General features: G+C 42.8%; 2 protein-coding genes across 8 annotated transcripts; both read left to right on the forward strand.

The window, feature by feature from the left end:
• On the forward strand, positions 1-27,899 carry NDUFAF5 (NADH:ubiquinone oxidoreductase complex assembly factor 5). 7 transcript variants are annotated; one of them, XR_009689989.1, is made up of 11 exons: positions 1-339; positions 2,695-2,735; positions 7,875-7,938; positions 11,176-11,223; positions 12,541-12,644; positions 13,308-13,347; positions 17,184-17,381; positions 20,774-20,834; positions 24,753-24,849; positions 27,108-27,191; positions 27,530-27,572. XR_009689989.1 is itself a non-coding variant. In XM_061125963.1 (11 exons), exons 1-11 carry the CDS (start codon positions 115-117, stop codon positions 27,878-27,880), a joined length of 1,041 nt encoding a protein of 346 aa, XP_060981946.1. In that variant the 5' UTR covers positions 1-114; the 3' UTR covers positions 27,881-27,899. The 7 variants fall into 7 exon arrangements, 3 of the variants coding, with proteins under 3 accessions (XP_060981946.1, XP_060981948.1, XP_060981947.1); XR_009689990.1 differs by having other exon boundaries at positions 27,097-27,191; positions 27,530-27,548; XM_061125963.1 differs by lacking the exon at positions 24,753-24,849 and adding an exon at positions 27,788-27,899 and having other exon boundaries at positions 27,530-27,612.
• Positions 2,743-4,352, forward strand: LOC133044564 (chromobox protein homolog 1-like). Its single transcript, XM_061125967.1, has one exon. It carries the CDS (start codon positions 3,408-3,410, stop codon positions 3,972-3,974), a length of 567 nt encoding a protein of 188 aa, XP_060981950.1. The 5' UTR covers positions 2,743-3,407; the 3' UTR covers positions 3,975-4,352.

Genomic DNA, 27,899 nt, shown 5'->3' on the forward strand with positions numbered 1-27,899 from the left:
GCGAACTGGGCCAAACTTCCTCCGCTTTCCCTCCGCGAAGTGCTCTGGCGTCTTTGCCTTAGCCTCGGCGCATGCGCTCGATAACCGAGCCGGCTAGGGGTGTAGGAGCTGGAGATGGCTCTGCTCACCCCGCTTCGGTTCTCGTGGCGGCAGCTGCCGGCGGCCGGGGTCCCCGTGAAGAACTTCGGCCTCAGGACGGTGGCCTCTGGCTCCTCTTTCCCGAGTGGTGGTGGCTCGCCCAAAGCCTTCAACATCTTCGATCGGGATTTGAAGAGGAAGCAAAAGAACTGGGCGGCCCGGCAGCCGGAGCCGATGAAGTTCGACTACTTGAAGGAGGAGGTAAGTCTGCGAGACGGCGCGGAGGGTGGTTCAGCGCCTGGACTTCGGGTCCCGGAGCTCCGGCCAGGACCCGAACGCCGCCACCTCGCCGTGTGACCTTGAGCGGCCGCCCTGCCTGTCTGGGCCTTTGCTGTAATCGCGCCGGGGCCGGGCGCCGGTGTTTGCAAGGTGCGATTCATTCATTCATTTATTCATGCCCTTGGCAGATAGTATTAATACTTGAGTTACAGGTATACCTGGGGCAAAGCAAGACCGCTGCCCTCAAGAGATTTCATTCTTGTGAGAGACGAGACAGTAAATAGAAAAGGTAATTTCAGCTAATGAAGTAAGGCCAGGTAGTGAAGTGAAGTCGTAAAGTGACTGCACTGATCGGGGGCAGACGACGAGACAAGACTTTAATCAAACTGGGGTCTGGGGGGTGTCGGGGAAGCCTTGCAGGTAAAGGGAAAGAGGAACCCAGAGGCCCTGAAGCCAAAAGCGCCTTGTCAAGGCCTCCAGGAAAGCTCCAGTGGGAGGTAAGGGAGTGTCCAGGTCAGGAGGGCCTTAATGGGTGAGAACTTTGGATTTTCTTCTCTCTCTCAGCTGTACATTCCATGTGGTAATTTCTGGCCACATGCAGCTTTTGAGCACTTGATATGTCCCTTTAAGATGTGCAGTAAGTGTAAAGTACAGTGGGTTTCAGTGAATTAATTTGAAAAAAGGATGTAAAATATTTCCTTAATTTATTTTTATATTAATTACACATTGAAACTCTATTTTGATATTCTGGGTGAAGATCAACTTCTTTACTCTTTTTACAATGGCTACTAGAAAACCTTTGGAGAAGGGCATGGCAATCCACTTGCCTGGAGAATTCTATGGACAGAGGAGCCTGGTGAGCTACAGTCCACGGGGTCACAAAGAGTCGGACACGACTGAGCGACTAACACTTTCAACACTTTCGCTAGAAAATCTGAAGTTGCTCATGTGGCTCTGATTGTTTTTCTATTGGCCAACATGGCTCTAGAGTCTAGAGGAATGGGAGGCTGTTGAATGGTTTTCAGCAGTGAAGTGATGGGATCTGGTTCATCTTTTAGGAAGATTCATTAAGATGAATTAAGATCTCTGATTTGTCTGTGCTGATTTGAGAGACCTCCTGCTCTTTACCCAGGTAGACTAGGGACTTGAGTCAGTTTCTACTCTCTGGACAGGCAGCACAGAGCTCAGGCCTATGTAAGCGCTTCTTCAGGGATAGACCAAAATTGAAATCAAGTGTGACGAGCTCTTTGAAGCCATTGCAGCCAACACTTCCTGAGCTCCTACTTTGGGCAGAACCCTGTGCAGGTCCTGGCCAGATCAGATGATTGACTCTGTTCTCAGGGTGACACATATAAATATTTAGAAGATGTGAGTTTCCAGCACTCTTTTCCAGGAAAGGCAACTGGATTACAACTTGACTGAGGCCTCACCATTGTTTAGGACTAGAATAAATGAGATAAAGTGTGTGAGAGTCTGTTAAAATAATAAAAGATTTTCATATCAGTAGTGTAATAAAAGGTTTTCATATCAGTAGTGATACACAAAGTGGACTCCTCTGGGAGTCCACTCCCACTTCCTCTCCGCCTCATTTCCCAAAGAAAATACACATATATTCTGTTCTGAACTTTCAAGTCCTAGTAGAGACTCTGCGATGTTTACAAGGGGATGAGTGGAATGTGGGGAATATTAGTCTCCCACATCTTTATTCCTGCTGCATGAACCTAGCCCAGCAAAAGCCTTATGACCTCTTTTAAACTGGATTGGGATTGAGGAGGTTTCTTTAAATGTGGCAGACTTCTAATTTGCAGATGTTGCTCAGAAAAGTTATTTATCTATTTAGGAGTTCCACAAAATTTGTTAATAGTTACCAAATAATTAGTTTTTGTTAAATGATCACTTATACATTGATCTGTAATAATCCCCAGCTAACTAATTTTTCACTTTCACGTATCTCACACTAATATCTGTGGACGATATGCTTGTTATGTTTCTGTTGCTTTTTTTTTTAATAAGGGTATCCTGTTGCTTTTTGTCTTTGCACTCTTGCAGCACATAAACTATAAAGTCATAGATATACAGAATTTAGTCTTCTTTCCTTAAGTTGACTTCTGAGGTAATTAACTCAGTGTGTTTCCTTGGTTATTTTTATTTATGATGTTCCTATTCAGAATTTTAAAAGTTGCTGAGGTCAAATTAAAAAAGGGATAAAGGGAACTCAACATGTTGAAATATAAGTAGCCTATGGATTGTTGATTACTGGGGAAAGTGTTAACTTCTCTGTTAAACATACTCATCTTTACTTTTGTACATCATTCATTGCCTCTTGTCATCTGTCAGGTTGGAAGTCGGATCGCAGATCGAGTGTATGACATAGCCAGGTAAGTGATGACTGTCATAATAAAATACAATCAGTTTCCCTCGTGGCTCAAATGGTAAAGAATCTGCCTACAGTGCGGGAGAGCGGGGTTGGATCCCTGGGTTGGGAAGATCCCCTGGAGGAGGGCATGGCAACCCTCTCCAGTATTCTTGCCTGGAAAATCTCATGGACAGAGGAGCCTGGCGGGTTGCAGTCCATGGGGTCACAAAGAGTCCGACATGACCAAGCGACTAACACTTTCACTTTCAACACAACTTTTGGAGACTTAAAAAGTTAAATGCTTTCACTTTCACAGGTAGCAGAAACCCCAGTTACATAGTGGCTTTGCTCTAGAATTGCTCTGTGATATTAGCAAATCACTTTTTGTGCTTTTCTTTGTGCAAGATATCCATTAAATTAGACCAACATGAGATGAATTTATTACATTTGTCTATTTTTAAAAAGGGAAATTTTGCTCTTTTGTTCGTCTCAGGGGAGGGCCGTTGGCAGGGGCCTGCGATCCGCCGCTTCAGTGAGGGGGCTCGACAGTGGTCACCCGGCTTGTTGCTTTTCTGGTCGCCACTCCCCAGCTGGCCGGACAAGACCCACCAGTAGCGCGGCACCGATTCCTCTCGGGCTTGTGGGCGCTGCTCTGAGCAGCGTCATCCTTTATACCAGAAAGCTGGCGGGCACTATGTGGAAAAAACAAAAGAAGAAGAAAGTGGAGGAGGTGCTAGAAGAAGAGGAGGAAGAGTACGTGGTGGAGAAAGTCCTAGACCGCCGAGTGGTGAAGGGCACAGTGGAGTACCTGCTGAAGGGGAAGGGGTTCTCAGGTGAGGATAACACATGGGAACCAGAAGAGAACCTGGATTGCCCTGACCTCATTGCTAAGTTTCTGCAGTCACAGAAAACAGCACATGAGACAGTTAAATCAGAGGGAGGCAAGTGCAAAGCTGATTCTGATTCGGAAGATAAGGGGGAGGAGAGCAAACCAAAGAAGAAGAAAGAGGAGTCAGAAAAGCCACGAGGCTTTGCCCAGGGTTTGGAGCCAGAGCGGATTATTGGAGCTACGGACTTCAGTGGAGAACTCGTGTTCCTGATGAAATGGAAGAACTCTGATGAGGCTGACCTGCTTCCTGCCGAGGAAGTCAATGTCAAGGGCCCGCAGGGTGTCACATCCTTCTACGAGGAAAGGCTGACGTGGCATGCTTACCCCTCAGAGGATGATGACAAAAAAGATGGTGAAAATTCACTTTCTTGAATACCAGCCCCTGTCACATCTGACTGTGGGTTTCAAGTGGGGAAAGGAGGAGTTCTACTTGTCTTGACACCATAAAGGTGGCTTGAGAAGATGTCCTTTGAAGAGCCAGTATAGTTTCTGTGCCCTACAGCAGCCCAAGTGCTTTAAAGCCGTTCCATGCTGTATAGTTTGCACACCCATCTCCGTGGAGGGGAAGGAGGGTCAGTGTTTCAAGGCAACCCGTTCTGAACTTTGCTTAAAAAAAAACAAGCAAAGGGCCTTCTATGAAGGACAAAACGCAGAATGGGATGTGGGAGAGCAAGAGATACTGTAAATCTTCAAAGAGCGTCTCCACAACCCCCCACACAGCCTTCTTCCCAATAGTGTTAACTCTGCATTTTTACAGCGTAGCATGTGTGTAGTTTTTGGCTATTACTGGTGTATTATTTGGGGTGGGTGGGGTGGGGTGGGAAAGAAGGGAGATGGGTTAGGATCATTTTTGTTAAAATTTGGGGAAATGGTGAAACAAAAGAACAAACAACTAATGATGATTGAGTTCTGTGTCCAGAATATTGTATACTTTCAAAAAATGTCATTGGCAACCTAAATGAGGACTGTGAGAGACTGTTTTAAAGCTGTGAATGCCTGAAACTTAGAAGCCAAGGTATTCCCTGTCTGAGCTCAATGCTGTTCCCAACAAAGGACTAAGAAGCTACCAAAGCTGCCATTTGGGGGATGGAAACTGGTTGAGGAGGAAAAGTCTTATTGGAGTGTATACACAGGCAGATCATTCTGTCTCAGAGGCGCTACTTATGAAATTGACAAGAAGACCCTTTCTTTTCCTGTTGTGAAGTTACCAATATCAGCCTCTCCATCCAAACCACTGGTGAAGTATTTAGGGAAGGGCAGAGAGTGGCATAGGAGGTAAGTGAGTAGGGAAAGACAAGAGCCGGTGCTCATAGGGTGGAAAACTCTTGGAGCCTCTGTTTTTTGAACTTTGAAACCATTGGTGGCAGGGTTTAGTCACTGACAGCACAAGTTGAAGAGTTGAATGACTTCAAAAGCTCTCGTCTCAGGAGGAGATTTAATTTTCATACTGGGGCAGTGGTTCACTTTAAAACAAAACAAATTTTTTAATCCTAAGAATTAACTAAAATCCAAAACGCTGTCTTGAGTCATGAGATCCATCAGTTGTTGATATGGTCTTGACCTGCATCTAGAACTCCATTGTAATTTTTAGGCGTGTGATAGGTTTTTGTGGAAACTTGTTTAAATGTAAACTTCATATCAACAGTCAGTTTTTTGTCTTAATAAAACTATATAGATTTATTAAAAAAAATAAAAATAAAAAGGGAAATTTTGTAAAATTGCAAACTCTTGTTATCATATTTTAGATATATTCCTGGCTACTTGAAAGAGTCATGGGGTGAATCAGTTTCATAAAATTAAAGAAAATTCTTCATTGTTGCAAAAACCACCTTAATTTAATCTGCTTCATTAGTTTCATTATTTTAAAAATCTGAAAAGTAGCTAATTCTTTATGGTGTAGTCATTCATTTGTCTGGAGAAGGCAATGGCACCCCACTCCAGTACTCTTGCCTGGAAAATCCCCTGGATGGAGGCTGCAGTCCATGGGGTCTCGAAGAGTCGGACACGACTGAGCGACTTCACTTTCACTTTTCACTTTCATGCTTTGGAGAAGGAAATGGCAACCCACTCCAGTGTTCTTGCCTGGAGAATCCCAGGGACGGGGGAGCCTGGTGGGCTGCCATCTATGGGGTTGCACAGAGTCAGACACGACTAAAGTGACTTAGCGGCAGCAGCATTCATTTGTCTGGATTTTAGGTCATTTGTGATTTAATAAATGAAACATTAAACTTTCCAAATCAGATTGAATTTTGTAATCTTTCTCTGTCATAATACTCAGCAAAACACAAGTCTGTGGAGAGGACTGTGATTGCAGCTAAAAAAGCATGTCTTAAAATAACAGTTAACTCTTTGGAATTAAATTATTAAAAATATCAATCTAAAATGTCTTACACTGATCTATTATTAGCAAGAATAGCTTATTGTCAACACTGATCTTATGTTCAGATTTTAAAACTAACACAGAAGATTATTAAATGTCTTATTTGTGCTTTCTGAGGCTCACTTAATACTGTTAGAACCCATGATAATAATATTAGTAACTCCTAACTAACTGTTGTTGAACATTTGTACTGTGCTAAATACTTTACATGCTGGATAAAATTCTCATACCAACTGCATTTTATAGATGGGGAAACTGAGATCCAGCAAGATTAAATCTCTTGTCTGTGGTCACAGAGCCAGTAAATTGCAAGCCTAGAATTCTAACTCATGTCTTTGTGATTGCAAAGGCTATATGCTCTCCAAGGCCACACTGCCTCTGTTCAGTCAAGACACAGGGCATTAGCTATATTAGACGTTCTCTCGCCAGTGGTTCTCCAGCTGTGTACTGGTGTTCTATACTTGTGACATAGGTTTTTCACAGAAATTGCAAAGGTACTCTCCATTCCAATAGGAAAAGTTTTATTAGTGCATGAAGTTTCTTTAAAAATTGTCACAAATTTTTCATAAACCTATGATCCACAATTGGATATGTAAAGTGATTTAGTATGAGATGGTATGTTTGGAGGAGACAGCATAGCATAGTGGATAAGAGTTCTGGTCAGGCTTCTTTCCGACTGAATTCAAGTCTGACTGCTGCTTATTAGCTGAATGACCTTGGACTGACATACTTAACTGTACACTTAGCCCACGGCTTTGAACCTGATAAGATTTCCGTAAAAGTTAGCTGTTATTTAGTTGATGGTTTGTTTGGGTTTTAGTTTATCATGTTATATTTCATAGTATTTTACATAGTAATTTCTAAGTTGTCTGCTGCCTCAACAAATTTGAGAAATAGGGATAAGTAGTAAGTTCTTGATAGGTATGCCACATATTTTCATGTTAATTGCATTAACTCTCTTCATTCTCTGTCTGAGTATATTATCAGATTGAAGTTGTTGTTCAGTCGCTGAGTCATGTCTGACTCTTTGCCACCCCATGGACTGCAGCACACCAGGCTTCCCTCTCTTCATCATCCTGGAGCTTGCTCAAACTCATGTCCCCTGAGTTAGAGATGCCACCCAACCACCTCATCCTCTATCATCATCTTCTCCCCCTGCCTTCAGTCTTTCCCAGCATCAGGGTCTTTTCTAATGAGTCAGCTCTTCACATCGGGTGGCCAAAGTATTGGAACTTCAGCTTTAGCATCAGTCCTTATAATGAATATTCAGGATTGATTTCCTTTAGGATTGACTGGTTTTATCTCCTTGCAGTCCACGGGACTCTCAAGAGTCTTTCTCCAACACCACAGCTCAAAAGCATCAGTTCTTCAGCGTTCAGCCTTCTTTATGGTCCAATTCCTATATACATGACCACTGGAAAAAACCATAGCTTTGACTAGACAGACCTTTGTCAGCAAAGTAGTGTCTCTGCTTTTTAATACGCTGTCTACGTTTGTTATAGCTTTTCTTCCAAGGAGGAAGCATCTTTTAATTTCATGGCTGCAGTCACCATCTTCAGTGATTTTGGAGCCCAAGTCTGTCACTGTTTCCATTGTTTCCCCATCTGTTTAAGTACTTGCACTAAATCAATTCTTCAGATCCATGTCGTGGAGCACCCTTGTGGAAAGCCATTCATTGTGAGGCCCTGGGAGTGGCTTGGCCAGACAGCCTTGCCATTGCCAGTGTGTTCTCTGATGGAGACATCTGGTGAGGTGAGGGAGCCAGGCAGATGATAGGACTTTGAAAGTTGTGTTCACGAGAATCTTTTTTCTTAAGAAAAATTTGTTTTTAGTAATTACTTTATGGGCTGTATTATTATAGACAAAACATAACTCCTGTGTCTGTTTTTCAGAGATTTCCGTCTCGCTTTGGATGTTGGTTGTGGAAGAGGTTACATAGCAGAACACTTGAATAAGGTATATTTATTCAATGACTTAATTTACTTGGAGAAATAAAATTGGCCAATTTTGAGGAAAAGCTTTCTTAATTCAGTTTGTATCATATTTAGATTTTGATGACATCAGAATTGTTCATTTGGTTTTTTTTTAATTGCTTTTTTAAGTGATAGAATCAAAGGTTGTTTTATGTCTACTCCTGTGTTTTTCTTAAATGAGTTTTTTCTTTGAATCCATTTTATACAGTGTTCCCACTGGTAGTTTCTCTAAGTCTATATACAGTACATTGTGTGTTATTCCCACTTTGTTCAAATGTTTTTTATAAATCACAATAAAAATCACATTGACATTCATTTGGGACATGTGATTAAGCTTATTTTTTTATCTATGGAAAGTATTTACTTCATCATTTGGTTGGACATTTTTGTGTGTAATTAAATATAAATAGTCTTTATTAATGTCTATACTATTTTATTTTTCATTTTGTAATTCAGACCAAAAAACATTCATTAATTGTTTTAGCTTCTCTATGTAGGACACTATGCTGGACACAGATCAAAGTGGGATTTCTATATCAAATCTACTTAGGAAAAAGTGTATACTTGAGCCAAGATAGGGGAGGGGTATGTGATGAATCTCTGAAAATACTATAACTGATGATAATAAATGCCATGGAATTGGTGCAATGATTAAACTGCAACAGGAGTCAAGGGAAAGGAAAAATCAGTGGAGTTCATATGACCAGAGACTTCTGAAAGGCACAGAATCTGACCTGAGATTTGATAGAAACTGGATTGGTGCTCATAGCGACTGGAATTTAAGACATGGCTGGCGGGAAGGTGGAAGTGGAAAGCTGTCGGGTGTGATCAGCGATGCTTAAGGAAGGTTAGTTTGGGGATGGTGTGCAGGAGGGATTGAAGAAGACAGAGTATAGAGAAATGGACCAATTAGAGGGCTGTGTCAAAGGCAAGTGTAGGCATAAGAGAGAAAGGCCAGCCACCAATGTGGAGACGGCAGGATATAAAGGAAGGGATGTAGAGAAGACCTGGTAGAATCTACAGACCTTGGTGGAATAGGTAAGCTCTCTGGGGCCAGTGTATAAAAAGTAATCTTCCACACTTGTGTTTAGAGGTAAAGGAATGAGGAGGAGCCAGCAAAGATGTCTGGAAAAGTAAGATATGCGTGCATGCTAAGTTGCCTCAGGGTGTCTGACTCTTTATGACCTTACGGACTGTAGCCCGCCAGACTTCTCTGTCCATGGGATTCTCCAGGCAGGAATACTAGACTGGGTTGCTGTGTCCACCTCCAGGGGATCTTCCCGACCCAGGGATTGAACCCACATCTCTTATATCTCCTGCATTGGCAGTTGGGTTATTTACCACTCGCGCCACCTGGGAAGCCCAGTAAGATGGCAAGTGTCTTAATAAGACAGTGGGTTGTAAGACGAAGCAGAAATCCGCTGAAGCCAGTTCGAATACTAGGACATTCATTGCTTAGAGGCTCTTGCACTACTCCAGGATCTGGAAGCACAGCCAGGCCTCACAAGTGTGGGGACTTTGACACATCAGAGTGGAGGTCCTGTTCACGTACCACACGGCTGGCTTCTCCCTCTGCCCGACCCCCGCCCCAAGGTCTGTCCCTGGTGTCCTTCAGGCAGAGCATGAGATCGGAATGTGAGACCCGGACTCCGAGTGTGCTGCTGCTGCCTCCTCCTGGCCCGTGAGCACTGGCTGTTAGCATCTTTTCCCCACTCTGTGTTAGGGACATTGTTTCAACAGCTTCAAGTCAGCCATGGTGGGAGTTATACATTAGGGAGGTTGGCAAATGCTACAAAGCAGGGCCTGCCCAAAACCAGTTGTTACACATTTGCCAGCCTTCCCCTGAGGTCTACACGCTCCACCAAGTCTGGGAGCGGCCGCCCCATCTCCCAGTCTCTTAGTTGAAATTTTCAAGTGAGAGGCAAGCAGAGATGATCTGACCCACCTAATGTTCACCCCTCGCGCTGATGTGCTGGAGCTGGCTTTCGAGACAGACCATTGTGCACCTCTCTTCCCAGTGCCCCGCTGACAGCTTGTCTTGGTAGCATGAAACCCACCATTGTCGGGCTGGTTGCACTGTGGAAATCATCAGATCCTGCAGCTCTGGGCACTTCTTTTTTTTTTTTTGAGGGCCGTGGTTAAACATGTACCGCATACCAGTTGCCCTCTGCTCATCAGCAGCCTCCAGATAGTGGTGGGGTGTTGAGGTAAGGTAGCCTTTCCACGCTGTGGGCAGGCACCTTCTTCTCAAAGTGGGTAGGGTGAAGTAGAGAGGACTGGTGTTTCTCACAGAGAAGGGAAAGCAGGGCAGGACAGTGCTGGGGGTTTCTAGGAGGCCGTCAGGAGTGCTGAGCCTCTCGGAGGTCAAGTGCAGTAGGACTGGGAACAGGGGGAACAGCGGCCGTAGCTGGTGGGTCGGTTATGAGTGATTTTTATGACGCATGTGAGTAGGGCAGTGAGGGTGGAAATAGATCACCGAGAATCTAGGGGCACTTCGCGAGAAGTAGTGCTGTGGCTTACAAACAGGACAGCCGTAAGGGGGGTGGAGGTGAGGAGAGTTTCCAAGATTGGGAAGCTTATTCCCATTGTAAGGTGAGGGAGGGAGAAGCAGGAGAGATAGACTGAAGACTGGAGAGGTAGGGGAGGAAAGAGCAGGTTCCTGGGGAAGCGAGAGCACGGTGAAAAGTGGCCATCTCAGCGAGAAGTATCGTGGTGCCCTTTGCTTTGGGAGGGAGGAAAGGACGCGTGAAACAGAGGGGAGTGTAGCCACTGAGGCCTCCCAAGCATCTGTGTTTGTTAGGGCTTTCTTTACTCTTTGCAGTCTCTTTGAATAACAACCAAAGGCAGGAAAACCATTCCAGATCTTCTGTGTCACAAGAATGAGGACTAGCTCTTAGCGTATTATGGAAAAGTTACCACGTAAAACCTGAACCCAAAGATGGTGATTATTCACACCTATATTCTCTATTTTATTAAATACTGTTAAATATATTACATATAGGGTTGGCTGCATAGATTTAATGCTATGTAACATAATATATGTTATTAAAGGTGTTTGTCTACCATACTAATTATTTGCAGAAAAATACCCTTACAGAGCTGAAAATTAATCAAATTATCACTTTTTCCTTCAGCAGTTTCAACAGTTGTTTTATTTGTTACTGGGTTCTTTTGGTTGCCTGTCTTTTTGTATTATCTAATCAACTTTATTGCATTGCAGGAAACTGTTGGAAAGTTTTTTCAAACAGACATTGCAGAAAATGCTTTGGTAGGTAGCTTTTCAATACTATTGATTTCTGATCACCTGGTTTGGTTTTTAGTTCTTTACTTTTTATTTTTATTTCCTTCAGAATGAAGTGAGTTCTTTTTTTTTTTTTTTTTTTTTCTGATTATACTACAAATGAAGAATTAAACAGTATAGGAAATCTAAAGGGAAAGGAAAAATCACCATTAATCCCACCACTCAGAGACAACTGCTGGTGACATTTTCATCTGTGTCTTTGTAGATATATAGCTGTGTCCCCATCACAGCTTTATGCAAACAGTGTTATGCTAACATGCCATTCTTTTGTATCAGTGATAGATGCACACACACATATAGTATTCCAGTGTGGGAATATTCCATGCTTTATTTACTAAATTTCTAGCTTCTCAATAACCAACACTGCGGTGAGCATCTTTATATCAGGCAACTTTCTGTGTTTGATTTATTTTTCTCCCTGGGAATAAATTCCCAAGAGTGGAGTATATGGATTCATTGATGTTCACCTTTCAGTTTTTAATATCCGTCTCTAGACTGCCCTTTGAAGACAGAACAACAGCTTTAAATGAAGGCCCTCTTTCCTCCTCCTCGTTGGCAACAACAGGCCAGTTATTTTGTCTTTGTCAGTCTAATAGGTGGGAAGTAGAGTTTTGTCCTTTTTATTTGCATTTCTCCAATTGCTGAGAGCAACCAAACAGCTGTTGATATCTTTTGGCTGTGGGTGTTTTTTAATCTGTGAGTTTTGTCAGCAGTTTTGTGATGTGCCTGTCCCTTGCTCCTTTCTCTACCTGGCTGTTCTTATGCTAGGTGGTTTGTAAGAACTTGTCTTCTGGGATATTCATTTTTCTTTGTGTATTTTGTAAATTTTTTCCCAAATATGTTGTTTACATTGTTTATTGCTCTTTAGAAGTTTTTGATTGGTTTATCATTAAGCATATCGCTCTTTCCTCTTATAGTTTCTGATTTTTGAGTCATGTCTACTTTGGCATTTTCATCTAAGAGTCTAAAGTGTGCACCCATATTTTCCTCGTACTTTTTTGGCTTTGATTATGCCACTGAGACTTTCAGCTTTCTGAGGTTTGGTTTGGTGTGATGTGGTTATCCCATTTGTTTTTCCAAACAGCTAGCCATTTTTTCTGGCCAATCTTAAGTGCCATTTAAGATATATTTTTTTAGTGCTTTCTCTTTGGCTGCTTTTTTAATTTTTAAGAACTAGAAACTTTCAAGTAAATATAACATAACTTATGTTTAACAAACAATGATTGTGTTAATAATTAAGATGTTATATAAATGTGTTTTTGAACTTTTATTTTTAACCTTTAGAAAAATGCCTTAGAAACAGAAATTCCTACTGTCAGTGTTTTAGCTGATGAAGAATTTCTTCCCTTCAGAGAAAATACATTTGACCTGGTGGTTAGCAGTTTAAGGTTGGTAATCCATTTGTACTTTTAAAAATATATGTACGTTACAAATAGATACGCATGTGTGTGTGTGCGCCAAGTCGTTTCAGTCATGTCTGACTCTTCACGACCCCATGGATGGTAGCCTGCCAGGCTCCTCTGTCCATGGGATTCTCTGGGCAAGAATACTGAAGTGGGTTGCCATGCCCTCTTCCAGGGGATCTTCTGACTCAGGGATCGAACCTGCATCTCTTAAGTCTTCTGCATTGGCAGCTGGGTTCTTTACCGCTAGTGCCGCCTGGGAAGCCCTCAAAATAGGTATATTATTCTCTAAAGTTATAAAGTAATATTAAAGGTTTCTCCTATAACAAAAGGAGGGTTATCCCCTAATATTTTTATTTTAAAACTTATATGAAAACAGTGAATTTTTTTCCTTAAGGAGTTTATTTTTTGGCCACTAAATTCAGGATCTTAGTTCCCTGAGCAGAGATTGAACCTGGGCCCCTGCATTGGGAGCATAGGGCCTTAACCACTGGACTCTACCAGGGAAGTCCCAACAATCAGTGAATTTTGACGTGCCATTTCAAACATCCAAATTTACACCTTTTCTGTGACTTGCTATATTAGTGATTCTTGTGCTAATTGACTATACAGATTAAGTTAAAACAGATATGTGTTTTCGTATTTTAGTTTGCACTGGGTGAATGACCTCCCTAGAGCACTTGAACAGGTAAGAAGCTTAGTGCTTTTCAAATAGCCTGTGTTATTTTGTTTATTATTAGAAAATTATAGACGTGCCTACTTTTACACAGAAACTTATAGATGGTTTCTGTTTCACATTTTTGACAATTGGAAATGGAAGCAAATCAAAAATTTATTATCTTCTGTGGGCTGGATACACTTGGTACCCTTTGGCGTGTTAGGAAGTATATGGGTGACTTTCCGCTCCCAGAGAATTCTATAAATGTAACGATGGAGATGTTACTAAAGTTTTCATAAATATTTAAAACTTATTCAAAATAGTATTACTATCATAAGAAATTTTATGTGTGGCTTTTTTTTCTGCCTTAATTGTCTATAAATTTTTTGTGAGTAGGAACCCACTTGTACTTCGCCCATGCTTTATACTAAGACATTGCTGATAAATGTCTGTTGGTTGATATTTATCAGCAAACAGGTAAAGAAGGGGTGGGTAAAAAGCATTATGTTCAGAGGAGAGAAGGCGATTACTGTGGCTTGGAGTGGCCTAGGAAAGCTTCGAGAGGAAGACATTTCTTGAACAAGGCCTCAAAGGACAGGTCATATTTGGAGTGGGCGTGCATTCCAGGAAGGCAGGATCCTGGGATAGATGGGATGTGTGAGTGACTGAGAAGCCCAAAAGGACAGAGAGGAAGCCTGGGGGAGGAGAGTTTAGTGCCAGGTGTAGATGATGGATATTGGGACCAACTTTAGAGGACCCAGTGACAGGGTAAGCAATTGAGAGTTTTTTCTTTATGCAGTTCAGAACCACTAGTGCATTTTGAAGAGGAAAGTGACATGACTAAAAAGCTGGTAGGCAGGAGAATAACTACTGTATCTTACACAGGTATGGTTTGCCAGTCACTCTGCTCTGTTCCATGTATGTGTGAAATAACTCTGCAAGACAGCTTCATCTTGCTGATTAGAAAACTGATGCAGAAAGTCGGTTAAGCTGGAGAGAGACTGTGTCCGTGGTCCAGGCATGAAATAAACTGAACCCAGGTGGCAGCTGTTCAGTGGCTCAGTCGTGCCTGACTCTCTGCAACCCTGCAGACTGGAGATAAAAGGAAGAGAGGGGTCCTCAGGACTCTGCAAAGTAGGAATCAACAGTTTGGTGGCTGGTTAGAGCTGAAGATCGAAGAGAGGTCAGGAGTGAAAACTTGCCTCCCAAGTTTTGAGTCTGGATGACTGGAGATAATTAGTAAGAGTAGGGGAAAGAAAACCCACTCCAGTACTCTTGCCTGGAAAATCCTATAGATGGAGGAGCCTGGTAGGCTGCAGTCCATGGGGTCGCTAGGAGTCGGACATGACTGAGTGACTTCACTTTCACTTTTCACTTTCATGCATTGGAGAGGGAAATGGCAACCCACTCCACTGTTCTTGCCTGGAGAATCCCAGCGACAGTGGAGCCTGGTGGGCTGCTGTCTATGGGATCGCACAGAGTCGGACACAGCTGAAGTGACTTGGCAGCAGCAGGGCAAAGAATGGTAACGATCAGATAAAGGGACTAGAAGATGGTAATTAACAGAAATATAGCAGCTGGAAAGTGGAGTTGGTTTGAGAGTATGTGTTCTGTGTATGTTGGATGCCATGGGGAAGAGCAGCGGGTACGTTTGCCAAGAGACAAGTGTCTATGGCACTGCCAGCCAAAAGATAAATATAGGATCCTGGGAAGCTGTCCAGGCTCAAGGTAGAGATTGGGAAGTCATTCTTGTGAAACCTACGGGAACTGATAAGCCCTCTGAGGTAGAAACAAACTGATCATTTTAGGTACTTTAGTTCTATGAGAGTTTGGTGCCAAGAGAAGGAAGTAACACTGAAGGGACTGAAGGGAAAAGATTTTTATAGTCAGTTTGCTTATACACTGTTTTATATAAAATTGCTTCATAATAATTTAAATATACATTCAAGATATATAGAGTAGCCTACCATGATGTGCTGGAAGAAGGACAAGCTGGAATCAAGATTGCTGGGAGAAATATCAATAACCTCAGATATGCAGATGACACCACCCTTACGGCAGAATGTGAAGAGCAACTAAAATGCCTCCTGATGAAAGTGAAAGAGGAGAGTGAAAAAGTTGGCTTAAAGCTCAACATTCAGAAAACTAAGATCATGGTATCTGGTCCCATCACTTCATGGGAAATAGGTGGGGAAACAGTGGAAACAGTGTCAGACTTTATTTTGGGGGGCTCCAAAATCACTGCAGATGGTGATTGCAGCCATAAAATTAAAAGACGCTTACTCCTTGGAAGGAAAGTTATGACTAACCTAGATAGCATACTAAAAAGCAGAGACATTACTTTGCCAACAAAGGTCCGTCTAGTCAAGGCTGTGGTTTTTCCAGTGGTCATGTATGGATGTGAGAATTGGACTGTGAAGAAAGCTGAGTGCCGAAAAATTGATGCTTTTGAACAGTGGTGTTGAAGAAGACTCTTGAGAGTCCCTTGGACTGCGAGGAGATCCAACCAGCCCATCCTAAAGGAGATCAGTCCTGGGTGTTCATTGGAAGGACTGATGCTGAAGCTGAAACTCCAGTACTTTGGCCACCTCATGCGAAGAGCTGACTCATTTGATAAGACCCAGATGTTGGGAAAGATTGAAGGCAGGAGGAGAAGGGGACGACAGAGGATGAGATGGCTGGATGGCATACCAACTCAATGGACATGAGCTTGGTAAACTCTGGGAGTTGGTGATGGACAGGGAGGCCTGGTGTGCTGCGGTTCATGGGGTCGCAAAGAGTCGGACACGACTGAGCGACTGAACTGAACCATGATGTGGGTTCGGATTTACTTCAGAGTTCACCTTGCCCTATATGAAAGTAAAGTCAAAACTAGTTACAGACTGTAGTTCCAAGAGTCATTGAGTAAACATCTGTGATTCTGGAATTGTGTCGCTACTGTTTTGTTTAAGTTACCAATTAAAAATTGTTTTTGTTTTACAGCTGAAAAATAAGTTGGTTACTTCTCCTTAACTCTGGGTGTAACTAAATTAATTGATATGTTAATATTTAACTAAAATGTTACTGGGCATTTTAGTTGTGAATCATAATGGCTTCCCTGTAAATCAGCCTTTTCTGCTTAATAAGCCACCTCAACTTCGTGTTTTAAAAAAGTAAGTCACGATTTTGTGAGTTAGGGATTTGGGCTGGACTTAGGAGACTCTTCTGGGTCTGGCTTGGTTCACCCGCGTGTCTGACCTGGGGGTGGCTTGTCCCGGAGCTGTCAGATGGCTTCAGCTAGACTCCTGGCTGATCCCTGCATCTCTTCCTGTCATCCTTCAGCAGGCCAGCTCAGGCTTGTTCACAGCGGGGCCCGAACATGGGGCTCCTAGAGAGCAGGCGGAAGCAGCAAGGCCATCGAGCCCACTGCCATGCTGTGACTTGCTCTGCATTCTTTGGGTCAGAGCAAGTCGTGGGGCTGGTCCAGATTCTCCTCATGGGGGCTGTTACAAAGTGACATGTCTAAGGGCACAGATGCAGGGAAGACAGTGATTTCTGTAACCTACCACACTTAAAAGTCTTGTTCTTTCAATATTTTACTGATGGAAAAAGTAAGTTTTATCTATTATTAGAAAATTTGAGCGCATATAATGTATTTTATAGATATTAACACTATCAGTGAATGTTTATCTGTCTTTACAATAATATCCTGCAGAGCCTTTCTGATAGTTGGTTGTCTTAAGTATTATTTATTAAATTATCTGGTTTTTAACTTGACAAGATAAGAATGGTAATCATGAAATATTGATCTAGATTCCATGTATTTATTCTTTCAACATTTTTGTGTCTGAAATTTTGAATCATGTTGTTGTTTATATTTATTACAGATTCATTATGTTTTGAAACCAGATGGAGTGTTCATTGGTGCAATGTTTGGAGGTGACACGCTCTTTGAACTCCGGTGTTCCTTACAGTTAGCGGAAACAGAAAGGGAAGGGGGCTTTTCTCCGCACGTCTCCCCTTTCACTGCAGTCAATGACTTAGGACATCTGCTTGGGAGAGCTGGCTTTAATACTCTGACTGTGGTAACTATCAAGAGAATCGAGTAACCCATTAAGCACGCGGTTCAGAAATACTCTGTCTCTTTTTATCTTGATTGACACAAGGTAGGAATGTAAAATTTTTAGTATTTATTACCTAAATAAGTAACTCAAAAAGAGAAAGTACCTCAGTTAGCAGGGAGGCTATTTTCTAAGACATGCTTGTCCTTGAGCCCCTTACATCCAGAGTGGGTGTACCACGAGAGACAGAGCTTCCCCGACGGGGCGGAAGGAAGTGTCAGGAGCGTTCACAGCACGGCCTCTCCCACCAGCTCTCAAGGAAAGTGGTGTCGTGTGAGGCGGAAGTGAGGGAATGTGCCTTCGTGAGGCCCAGGGTTAGATCAGGTTAGACAGGCTTAAAATTAAAATAGCTTTTTAAGGAGGTGTAGTGTGAGTATATGTCATAAAATCAGCCCACCAAAATGGCTTTCATGCCCATCCACGCTCTGACAGAAAGCAAGGGGCTCAGACTAGCAGGGCCTCTGATGTTGGGAAGGGGCTGTGAGGGGAGGGGAGAGACACCAGATGAGGAGGCGGCACAGCCCTCGTGGGGTGATGCGAGGAGCTCGTGCCTGGTCAGACGGCTCAGTAGGAATATTAGAGGACTTAAAGGTTGTCGCCCGTGAGGAGAGAAATGAAACTTCTATCCTGAGTCATCAAAAGAAGGCTAAATTATGCTAACAACATGCAGTTTTCTAAGTTGTAAAGTGGGTTATGTGTTCTGGAAAGATTCCCATTGGTGCATGATCTTCTCTATAGTTTATAAAGTTAGAGGGTAATTTAATAATAAATTTATGCAAATTTGTTCCTGGAGACATATACATTGTCTCCAAAGTGCTATTTTAACATTGTATCCTGACTAATTTTCAAAAACTTCTATACAAAAAAGCTTTCATATAATCAATTATGCAGGTTTATGTTGCATATAACATTAGATATATTACTTTTATATTGCAATGGATTTTTATTTTTAAAGTGAAATCAAGTTAAATTAATATCATATAATTATATTTATATATATGACCCTCTTAATGAATTTTTTTTTTTAATTAGTTGGCATTCTAAGTGAAACTCATCTCCTTTCAGAATCATTTCCAGACTAGTATATTAGGAGAAAACTGTGAATATTATCCTTCGTCTTGATTTGAATAAGACCTTTGACAAGGCTATTTTGGTACTCTTTTGATTGAGAAGGAGATGGTACTTTTAGTTGGTTTCATTGAAATGTTTTCACAGGATATTGTTTAATGGTAGGCATCAGCCTAGAAGGAATTCTTTTTTTTTTTTCATCTTAAAATCTCTTTTTAAAATTAGTTTCCCAATGTGGAAAAATATATAGAAGAAATGGACTATCCAGAGGTGATCTTATTAAAAAGTGCATATACAAGTTAATCCATGCATTGTGTTTAATAGAAGAAGAAAAACACTCAGAGAGAGTAACACAGCGGGTCTAAAATGAGTGGAGGTCTCCTCCTGCCTCCTGACACCACCCCCCCAAGCCCGTCCCTCTCCACATGGACGCCTTTTGTCAACTGTCTTGTTTGTCCTTTCAGACATACTTCCTCACAGATTGGAGTGCAGTTATATCGCTTAAACATACATATACAACAGTACATATACTCTTTTTCTTTTTTCTATATGCAGTCTTCTTTTCCCCCCTGTCAATAACTTGGAGATCTTCCACTACAAACATATACCTCCCACATTCTTTTTTGACAGCTATATAGTATTTGAGGCTTCCCTTGTGGCTCAGCTGGTAAAGAATCTGCCTGCAATGCGGGAGACCTGGATTCGATCCCTGGGTTGGGAAGATCCCCTGGAGACAGGAAGGGCTATCCACTCCAGTATTCTGGCCTGGAGAATTCCGTGGACTGTATAGTCCTTGGGGTTGCAAAGAGTCGGACACGACTGAGCAACTTTCACTTTCACTTTTTGTATAGTATTTCATTGAATAGGTACACTTTATTTAACCTTTTCTCTGTTAATGGACATTTAGATTGTTTTCAGTTTGTTTGTTTTTTATATTCTTTCAAACAATGTTGCCATGAATTTTCTTTTACACATAATCTCAGCACGTATGTCAAATTGCTGAGTCAAAGAATCTATGCATTTCAGATTTGACACATAAAATTACTGTCTATAAGGTAGCATTAATTGACATGCCTCATCAACAGAATATGTTAATTTCCTGCTTCTAAGTAATTTTGTGTCTCTAATGTTAGAAAAATAGGGTAGTTGGTCATTTTGTTTAACATTTCTTTAGGAATTAAAATGGATATTTTTGATAACTGTTCTTTAGGGTTTTGTACTTGATTCTGTGCAACATTAAGTCCAAAATTGAACACATATTAGATAAAGCTACAGACCACAAAAAGATCTGAATGCTTCAAAAGTAGTGCCAATAAAATAAAGTTTGAGATACGTGCAGCATTTTGATAGCACAGTTAGGGGGAAAAAGGAAGTGTCGTATATTCAGGGTTAGTTTCCATTGTAGATGAACTCCTACATCTGAGTGGCTAACACACAGTTTTTATCAATCCCAGCCATTCTAGTTGGGCAGCTCATGTCCATTCTGTAGTTGTGCCATAGGGGCCTTGTGTCCCCTAAGGTCACTGCCCCAGACGTGCCCTGGAAAAGGCTCCCTAGCTGTTTATTACCTGCCTCCACCTCACTTCTCTTTTGCCAGAAGAAAGATGTGGGGCTGCGAAATGTCCAGGAGTACCTGGGTATTTGGGGAGCATCAGTGCTCTCTGCCACTGTCCCAACAGTGAACTCCTGCATCGAACTTCAGAAAGAGCGGGACACCATTGCTCACCAGGTCACTCAAGAAATAAACTGTGTGTGTCCAGCTGTGTGTCCATTCCTGAACTAGTCCTTGCAGTGCTGCTGCAGCACTGGGAGTAGGATGGAAGCATCTTGGGAGGTGACCCTATTTGACTCTGGGTGTCATATTTAGAGAGAGATTAATACTGACTATGTAGAGAAAAATGAAGTTGGCATGTGTAAGGATCTACAGATTTTGTCTAGAAGCCTAACCCTTCCCCTAAAAAGTTATAGTGTCCTGGAAGACTTTTCAAAGACTGGAAGAAAAGGGTAGTTTACAGAGTACAGAACAGACTTTACTTGTGTGAATCCCAAGGAGAGAATGAGAGGCAGTCGATGGCATTATAGGATGGTTACTGTTACAATGGCAAGCATTTACCCTGCAATTTGAAATCTTTGTAAATCAAGTGTAAGCAAGATAATACCTGCGAAGAGGATCACAAAGATTCCTGCTTACTGTGAGAGATTGGTCTGGGGAATTTCTGCAACTTCTTCTCTAATCTAGATTCTTGGTAATGAATGCCAAATGAAGATTCTGCTTTCTTTTTGAATAGGACACTGATGAAATTCAAGTTAACTATCCTGGGATGTTTGAGTTGATGGAAGATTTACAAGGTAAGACACTTTAAGGAATTTTTAGGCCCCTTTTGAGAGTCATATTTTGCGAGCTGACTATGGCAGTCACTGGGGCCAAGCCCTGGAGATATGCTGGGTAAGGAAAAAGTGGACTGTCTTGATGGAGTTTTTAATACAAGCTGGGTGCAGCCGACCTGAGGCAGCGGCCACAAAGATAAATGTTAAACTAGACATGTGGTAGGTGCTGTGCAGTAGGGGCACTTGGTGACTGCCCACGAAAGGCGGCAGGATTTTCCTGAAGGAGCGTGTAAGGATGGCGGGACACCTCAGTGACATTCTCGAGCAGCACTTGGCAGCTCGGATCCAGGCCCAAGAAAGCAAGCGTTGGCTTGCTGAAGGACTGGAGGTTGCCAGAGGGTTAAGTGGGCTAGGTCCCGATCTGGGAGAGTCAGTGAAGTCCTGTCTGAGGAACCGATGGCTGTGCCCTCAAAAATGAAGTGAGGCCACTGGGCGAAGCAGGAAGAGCAACATGTGCAAAGGCCCAGTTGCAGGAAAGAACATGCAAGAACTGAAAGAGGGGCATTTTGGCCAGAATAGAGGGAGTAAAAAGAGAGGACTGATTAAATTGGCAGGATAACGGGGGCCTTGTAGCCTTTGTTAAGATTGTGTGTCTTTTTCTTAAAATGCCCCGTGAGATATTTTATTGAGGGAGGGGTCATCATGTCAGATTTGTATTTTTTAAGTGGATTGGCAGATAAATGAGTAGGGAGATGTTGCTGTGAAGCTTCCTGAGAAATGACGGTGCTTTGGACTCAGGTGGTGATGGTAGAGATGCTGAGAAGTGAATGGATTTGATTCAGGAGACGTTTAGGAGATAAACGTGATAGTTCCTGCTGATGCATTACATGTGGGCTGATAAGGAGAGAGGCGTTTCAAACATGGCACTGAGTTTCTAGCTCTGATAGCCAGACAGATGGTACCCTTCATTGATAGAGAAACAGTGGAAGACTGTTGAATTCACGCCTGGGCATGTTGGGTTGGAAATGCTTCTGAAATCCCTGCGATGAGACATCAGGTAGGTGGCTGAGTGTGTGGCTGTGTAGCTAAGAGGAGGCAAGTGGACCAGGTAAACGCTGAGAGTCACTGTGAATAGGTTACCACCTAGAAGCAGTTGCCTGAAGCGAGAAGAGAAAGTGGCCTGGTCCGGAGCCTTTAGGAACCTAATGTGCAGTGACTGCGTCAGAAGAGGATGAGCCTGCAGACACTGAGAATGTGTAGCTAGCAGGGTGCTAGGGAGAAACAGCAGAAAGGGATCGTATTACCTAGACTAAGAGACCCTAAAGAGTTAAAGACAAAGGAAGTGTCAAACGCTGCTGGAAGCATGGTGTGGACTGAAAGGAAAGCCCGCTGACGGAGGATGAGGATGAGGAAGCTTCGGGGAGCGCTCTGCTGTCCGCGTGGGCGTGGTGGGAGAGGCGGAGGGAAGGGGATAGGTTGACACGTGTGGAGGGGGGTGGTTCGGGCAGCATGCATCTGTCTTCTCAAGAAACTTGATTATTCGAAGAAGAGGGGAGAGAGGGCAAAGTTACAGGTGTGAGTTGGGGAGAGGAATGGGAGATGGGGTGAAGTTTTTTTATGTTTCGTCTCAAGACTTGCATTTATTGAACAGTTGATTAGAAGAACCTAAGTGCTTCCATAGAAGAGGTGACTCTAGAAGAGACAGAGAGGACAATTAATCAGGTCAGGTACCCGAGAAGGTGGAAGGGGGTGAGATAAAAGGGGACAGGCCCACATGGAAGGGAAGAGGGACAGTGCAGTGGTCATGGGTGTTTGGTTTGATAGCGGGAGGTTCCCGTCTGATGCATCGATGCTTTCCATCAAGCAGAGTGTAAAGTCGTATACTGAGACTCAAAGGGTCAGAGGTTTGCAAATGAGTAGAGATTTGATGTAGTCACTGTAGAGAATAGGAAGGTGAATGGATCAGAGAGAGTTATCAAGTTTGAAGGGCGCATTTGAAGTTGGTCGAATGCATCTGTGACTTTCTCTGACAATAGCTGGCAGCCGGGGACCTGGTACAAATGGAGCCATATCAGTCTGGCTTGGGTCTTTACTAATTGAGAGTAACAAGAAGACAAAGGCAAAAGAGAATTCCAAGAGTGTAACCGAGGTCATAGGGCAGAAATCTAAGCTGGAAGAAAAAGGAAGTAGTAAAAAAAAAGAAGGTGGAGGAAGAGCTGATGGACTGGGAGAAAGTAGAGGAGGTCAGAGGATGATCGTAGTTGAAATACATGAAGACGCTTGAAGGAAGGAGGATATGGTCAGAAAATGGGATGTTTGGACTGGTGATTTTAGAAGTGAAGCAGTTACAAGTGCTGACTCGTCCAGGACACATTACAGGTGTGATGGTAGAGGTGGTGTGATGGAGAATCCCGCTGGTGGTAAGGAGACTCAGAAGTCTTAGAGGTCCTGGTACTTGCCAGTTATTAACCTTGGAGTCCTCCGGGGTGGTGGCACCACCTGGGGTACAGAGGGAAGCTGAGCCAGGTGCCAGACCCTTCGTTGAATCAGAGGAGGGCCTGGGAGCCTGATGTCCGACAGCAGGAGTGGGAGAGGGGGCCAGCCAAATGGTCTGGGTCTTCATGGAGCATAGGCGTTCGCCGAGGTGTTCAGTAAAATGCACCAATTGTAACTGTACAGATGCCTGTATTGTCAAGTATTACATAAACCACGGACTAGTACCTTTTCAGCCCCTCGAAGATTGCTTCATGCCCCTTTCCAGTTGATAACCCCTCCCCTTCCCTCCCCCTGATGGTTTCAGTCATATATTTTGAGGAACTGTTGCATAATATTCACCTTTAAGCAGCTTTGCCAGTGTTTCTCTTTACTGTAAAGCCTTTTACACAAATCATGTCTTTTAGTCTTTAATGTTTCTTATTCTTAAGAGGATTAAGAGGAATTATCTAAAGATAACTTGTGAAAATAATATTTATCAAAGTTGATAGAAGCATTACCTGGTTGATTTTATATTCGTTCACTCACTGTTTATTGAGCGTCTACCATGTGCAGCCGACTGAGCCAGTGTTGAAATGACAGCTTCTGATCATAGGGAACGTATGCTTTAGTAGAGAAAGAGACACACAGAGATAGACATGTGCTATTAACTGTAAAGTGGGATAATTCTTTTTACAAAGTGCAGGGAGAAACACAGAGAAAAGTCCCTAAGTCTGCTTAGGGAATCAGGGATGCTTCTGCAGAAGAGGCAGCACCTAAGCTAAAATGAGTTCATGATAGAAGGAAGGGGTGGGTACCCCTCTGGGGGTCAGGCCTTGAATTCCAGGCCAAGAGAGAGGTCTGTGTAAAATCATGGAGACTCCAGAGGGGACTCTCAGCCTCCACTTTCCTAACTGGGAAACTGCATCTTAATTCAGCATTGCTCAAATATGTAGAATGGGAGGATGATGGGAAGTGACATAGGCGAGTCCATCAGAGGCTTTTCTAGACTTTATCGGGGGAGCACTGCAGTCTGTTGGGAGAATTTTGTGCTGAGGAGGGACAGTCAGATTGATGTGTGCGCAAGCTCACCCTCCAGCATCGTTTATGAGGCCTATTTGTGAGGAAGGGGAGACCGGCTAGCATGGCTAACCTCTCCTGTGTGGCATGAGGAGACTGGGCACAGAGAAGTGACTAGCCCAAGGTGAGGTGCTTGCTTAAGTGCTCAAGCCACATCCTAAGATGTCGGCCACTGTCCCCTGGAGAGCCCCGAGGCAGCTGGCGTGGGAAGAAGGGCGGTCGAGGGGCGAGTGCTGGAGGGGGTGCTCGGCAACTCCCAGGGGTGCTGCTCTGCGGAGCGGAAGACGGTGCTACCGCCCCGTGGGTTTTTGGCATGTTACATCACGTTACACTTTTTTCTTGGCGGTGGTGCTGTTTCTCATTTAAGCTGCTATTATTAATTCACAGAAGAAAGTCCAGAACATTGACCTAATTTTGCAAAACAAGTTGCGTATCCGCCAAGGAACACATGAGAAGTTTTGGAGGCTTTCACAGTAGTTTTAAGGTAAGTTCAGTTGTTATTTTTTTTAGACAATACTCAGTATTGTTCCTAGTAAACCATAATATATTAGACCTTTTTTTAAATAAGCAATTGAACTTGACCTTAAAAACACTTTGAGAGTCTTAAACAGTTACCTGTTTCCCAAATCCTTCTGTTATCCCAAAGCCCAGAGCCAGTCAGAAGACCCCAGATGTGTTTCCCGGGTGGTCTCCAGGAAAGGTCTACCAGGGTGTGTTATAAAGGTGTTAAAACTTGAGTTTAATAGAGCTAAAATGACTTTGTCCCAGGTTATTTAAGGGCCAGAGCTGGAATTATGATCCCAAAGTCTAGACTTCGTTTGCCACATGACACTGCTTCTCTAGAGAGAAGATTCTCATGTGAGGGAAGGGTAGGTGTCCCCAGCAACAGTAACACATTAGTGTCTTTGAGTTTCTGTATCAGAAAGCATCGTGCCTAATAATCTTAATTAGTATGTCCTTATACCAATTCTTTGCACTTCCCAGGTGGCGCTAGTGGTCAAGAAGCCACCTGCCAATGCAGGAGACGTAAGAGACATGGGTTCAATCTCTGTCTGGGTCAGGAAGATCCCCTGGAGGAGGGAATGGCTACCCACTCCAGTGTTCTTGCCTGGAGAATCCCCGTGGACAGAGGAGCCTGGCGGGCTACAGTCCGTAGGGTCACAAAGGGGTCGGGCACGGCACAATGCCAGTTATTTAGAAGGCATTTAGAATTTCTGGTGCGTTAAGTACTTCCGTTAAAATAATTAAACCTTTTTTTCACTGGTGTGGCCTCTACCGTGTCAGTCGTAGCAGACGGGAAGTTAAGGAGAAGGGAAAGCTCCACAGCACCATTGACTGTCAGCAGCAATGATCCTTCCAGCACGGGTCCCAGTGTGCCTCTGGTCGCTTGTTGTGGTTGATGGTCATTATGTGGGAGAATTTTTTTATATTGGATTGTGTCATGGGTTAAAATGTTAGTGTTGGGAGCCTTTAGAGATCATCTAGCCTGGCCACCTTGAGGCCCCAGAGTGTTGGATCTGAGGTCATCTAGCTACTTCATGACCGCAAGAATAAGATCCACCCTCTTGTTCATGGTGATTCCTCTATCAATGCTGGTTTGTACACTGTGTCTCTTGTTCTTAATGAATTGGGACTGCTTTACTCACAGGATATGGGACATGGCTTTTAGTATCAGAGTTTCGTTATTTTAGGGAATAATAAGGACATCTTGGGATTGGAGAAAGCCAACAGATTTACTCATTCCATCTAATCTGTTGATTGTTTTTCATAAGGCCATTGGAAACCTGGGAGACTATTACTTTTAAACAACTAAAGAACATTGACATTGGGAATTTTATTGGTATCTCTTCTGAAAGTAGAAAAACAAAACTAAGAAAATGCTTTTTGATCATATAATATATAGAGAATAAATGTAAAGGGTTTTTAATTTTGATTCTTTTAATTTTGCAAGCTAGTTTAAAATGTGGGCTTTCAAAGTAATTTCATTTGACTGTATGCATTAAAAATATTAAATATATAACATTAAATTTTAGTGAACAAGAAGAGAACATAATCCTTGCTTTTAGCTATCAATTTGAAGGAAAGAAATCTAAAAATAAGTGTTAAAACATTAAGAAAAGTGCCCCTGAAGAGAATGCACATAATTGTTTCCTAATCTGGGATCAGTAAAATGTTGTAAAATCTGAAAACACGTTTTGGTACGACTTGAGTCTTCAGGCTTCCTTGGTAGCTCAGCTGGTTGGTAAAGAATCCACCTGCAGTGCAGGAGACCCCAGTTCAATGAGTCTTCAAACCCTCTTCCAGGTTTCACGTTCACACTTACATTTATGGCTTGGAAGGAGTGAGGTGTTGCACCAGTGTCCTGTCCTCTTTCAAAGAGCCGCTGAAAAGGGCGTGAAACGTGGCATCACTAGAGAGACCCTTGCCGGCTCCTGATGACCCACCTGGGGGGCTTGTGGGCTTGCTTTGGCCCAGCTGGCTTATCATAGTCCATTGCTGCCACATAAAGTGTGCTTATGGGGCTTGCCTCCCGAAATTTGACTTGTCTCACTACCCAGAGGCTTCAAGTAGCTTTGTCTGAGGGTCACTAACTATGATCTGAGAGCAAAATGAGGTTATTTATCTTACATGACTGTCAGAGATGAGGGACAGGTATTCCATTGGATGAAAGAAGATTAAATCTGTGCTATTGAGCGGCTCAGGTATTTGCTGAATCATCTCAAACCTCTAGTGTGTTTTTAGGGATGGGTGAGAGTAACTGTGCTTGGAACAGAAAGGCCCTCCTGCACCGAGACACGATGCTGGCAGCTGCCGCTGTGTACCAAGGTAAGGAGGCCGCCCGTCCTCCCAGCCAGGCCTCGCTGACCGGCCCGTGCCCGTCGTCTCTATCCCCTGAAATCGCACTGCTCTTTGTAAGGCACCTTCAGACTTCTTGTCCTTCTCTCAAACACAGATCCTGTGGCTGTGTATCCTTTTCCCCCAAGGCCCTATTTCTTTACTGTCAGCTTCTCAGTGTTACGGACTTTTTCACAAGAGCCTTTCTCAGAATCCCATGAGTATTCTAATGGTCATTTCTCTTTTGGAGGACATACTTTTTTGGAACAGATTTTTTTTTCCCCCTACTTGCATTTTTTTCAGACTTTAACCATGATTTGTTTTTATAGAAATGTACAGAAATGAGGATGGTTCTGTGCCTGCCACATATCAGATCTATTACATGATAGGATGGAAATACCATGATTCACAGGTATTATTATTAATATTGATCACTTTTCTTCCTGGGTTGATGTTTCCATTTTCTTTTTATTTATTTACTTAGGGTGGGGGATTTTTTTTTTTTTTTTAATATAAGACAGCATTAAAGGGTTTAATTAGAGCTATAGATATTTATTCATAATGTCCTTCATGTTTATTATTTTCAGGCGAGACCAGCTGAAAGAGGTTCAGCAACTGTATCATTTGGAGAGCTTGGAAAAATAAATGATCTTATGTCACAGGGGAAGAAGTCACAATAAATATTTTATTCAATGTTAA

The sequence above is a fragment of the Dama dama genome, chromosome 23 (genome assembly GCF_033118175.1).
Source record: "Dama dama isolate Ldn47 chromosome 23, ASM3311817v1, whole genome shotgun sequence".
In the NCBI taxonomy this organism is placed as follows: domain Eukaryota; kingdom Metazoa; phylum Chordata; class Mammalia; order Artiodactyla; family Cervidae; genus Dama; species Dama dama.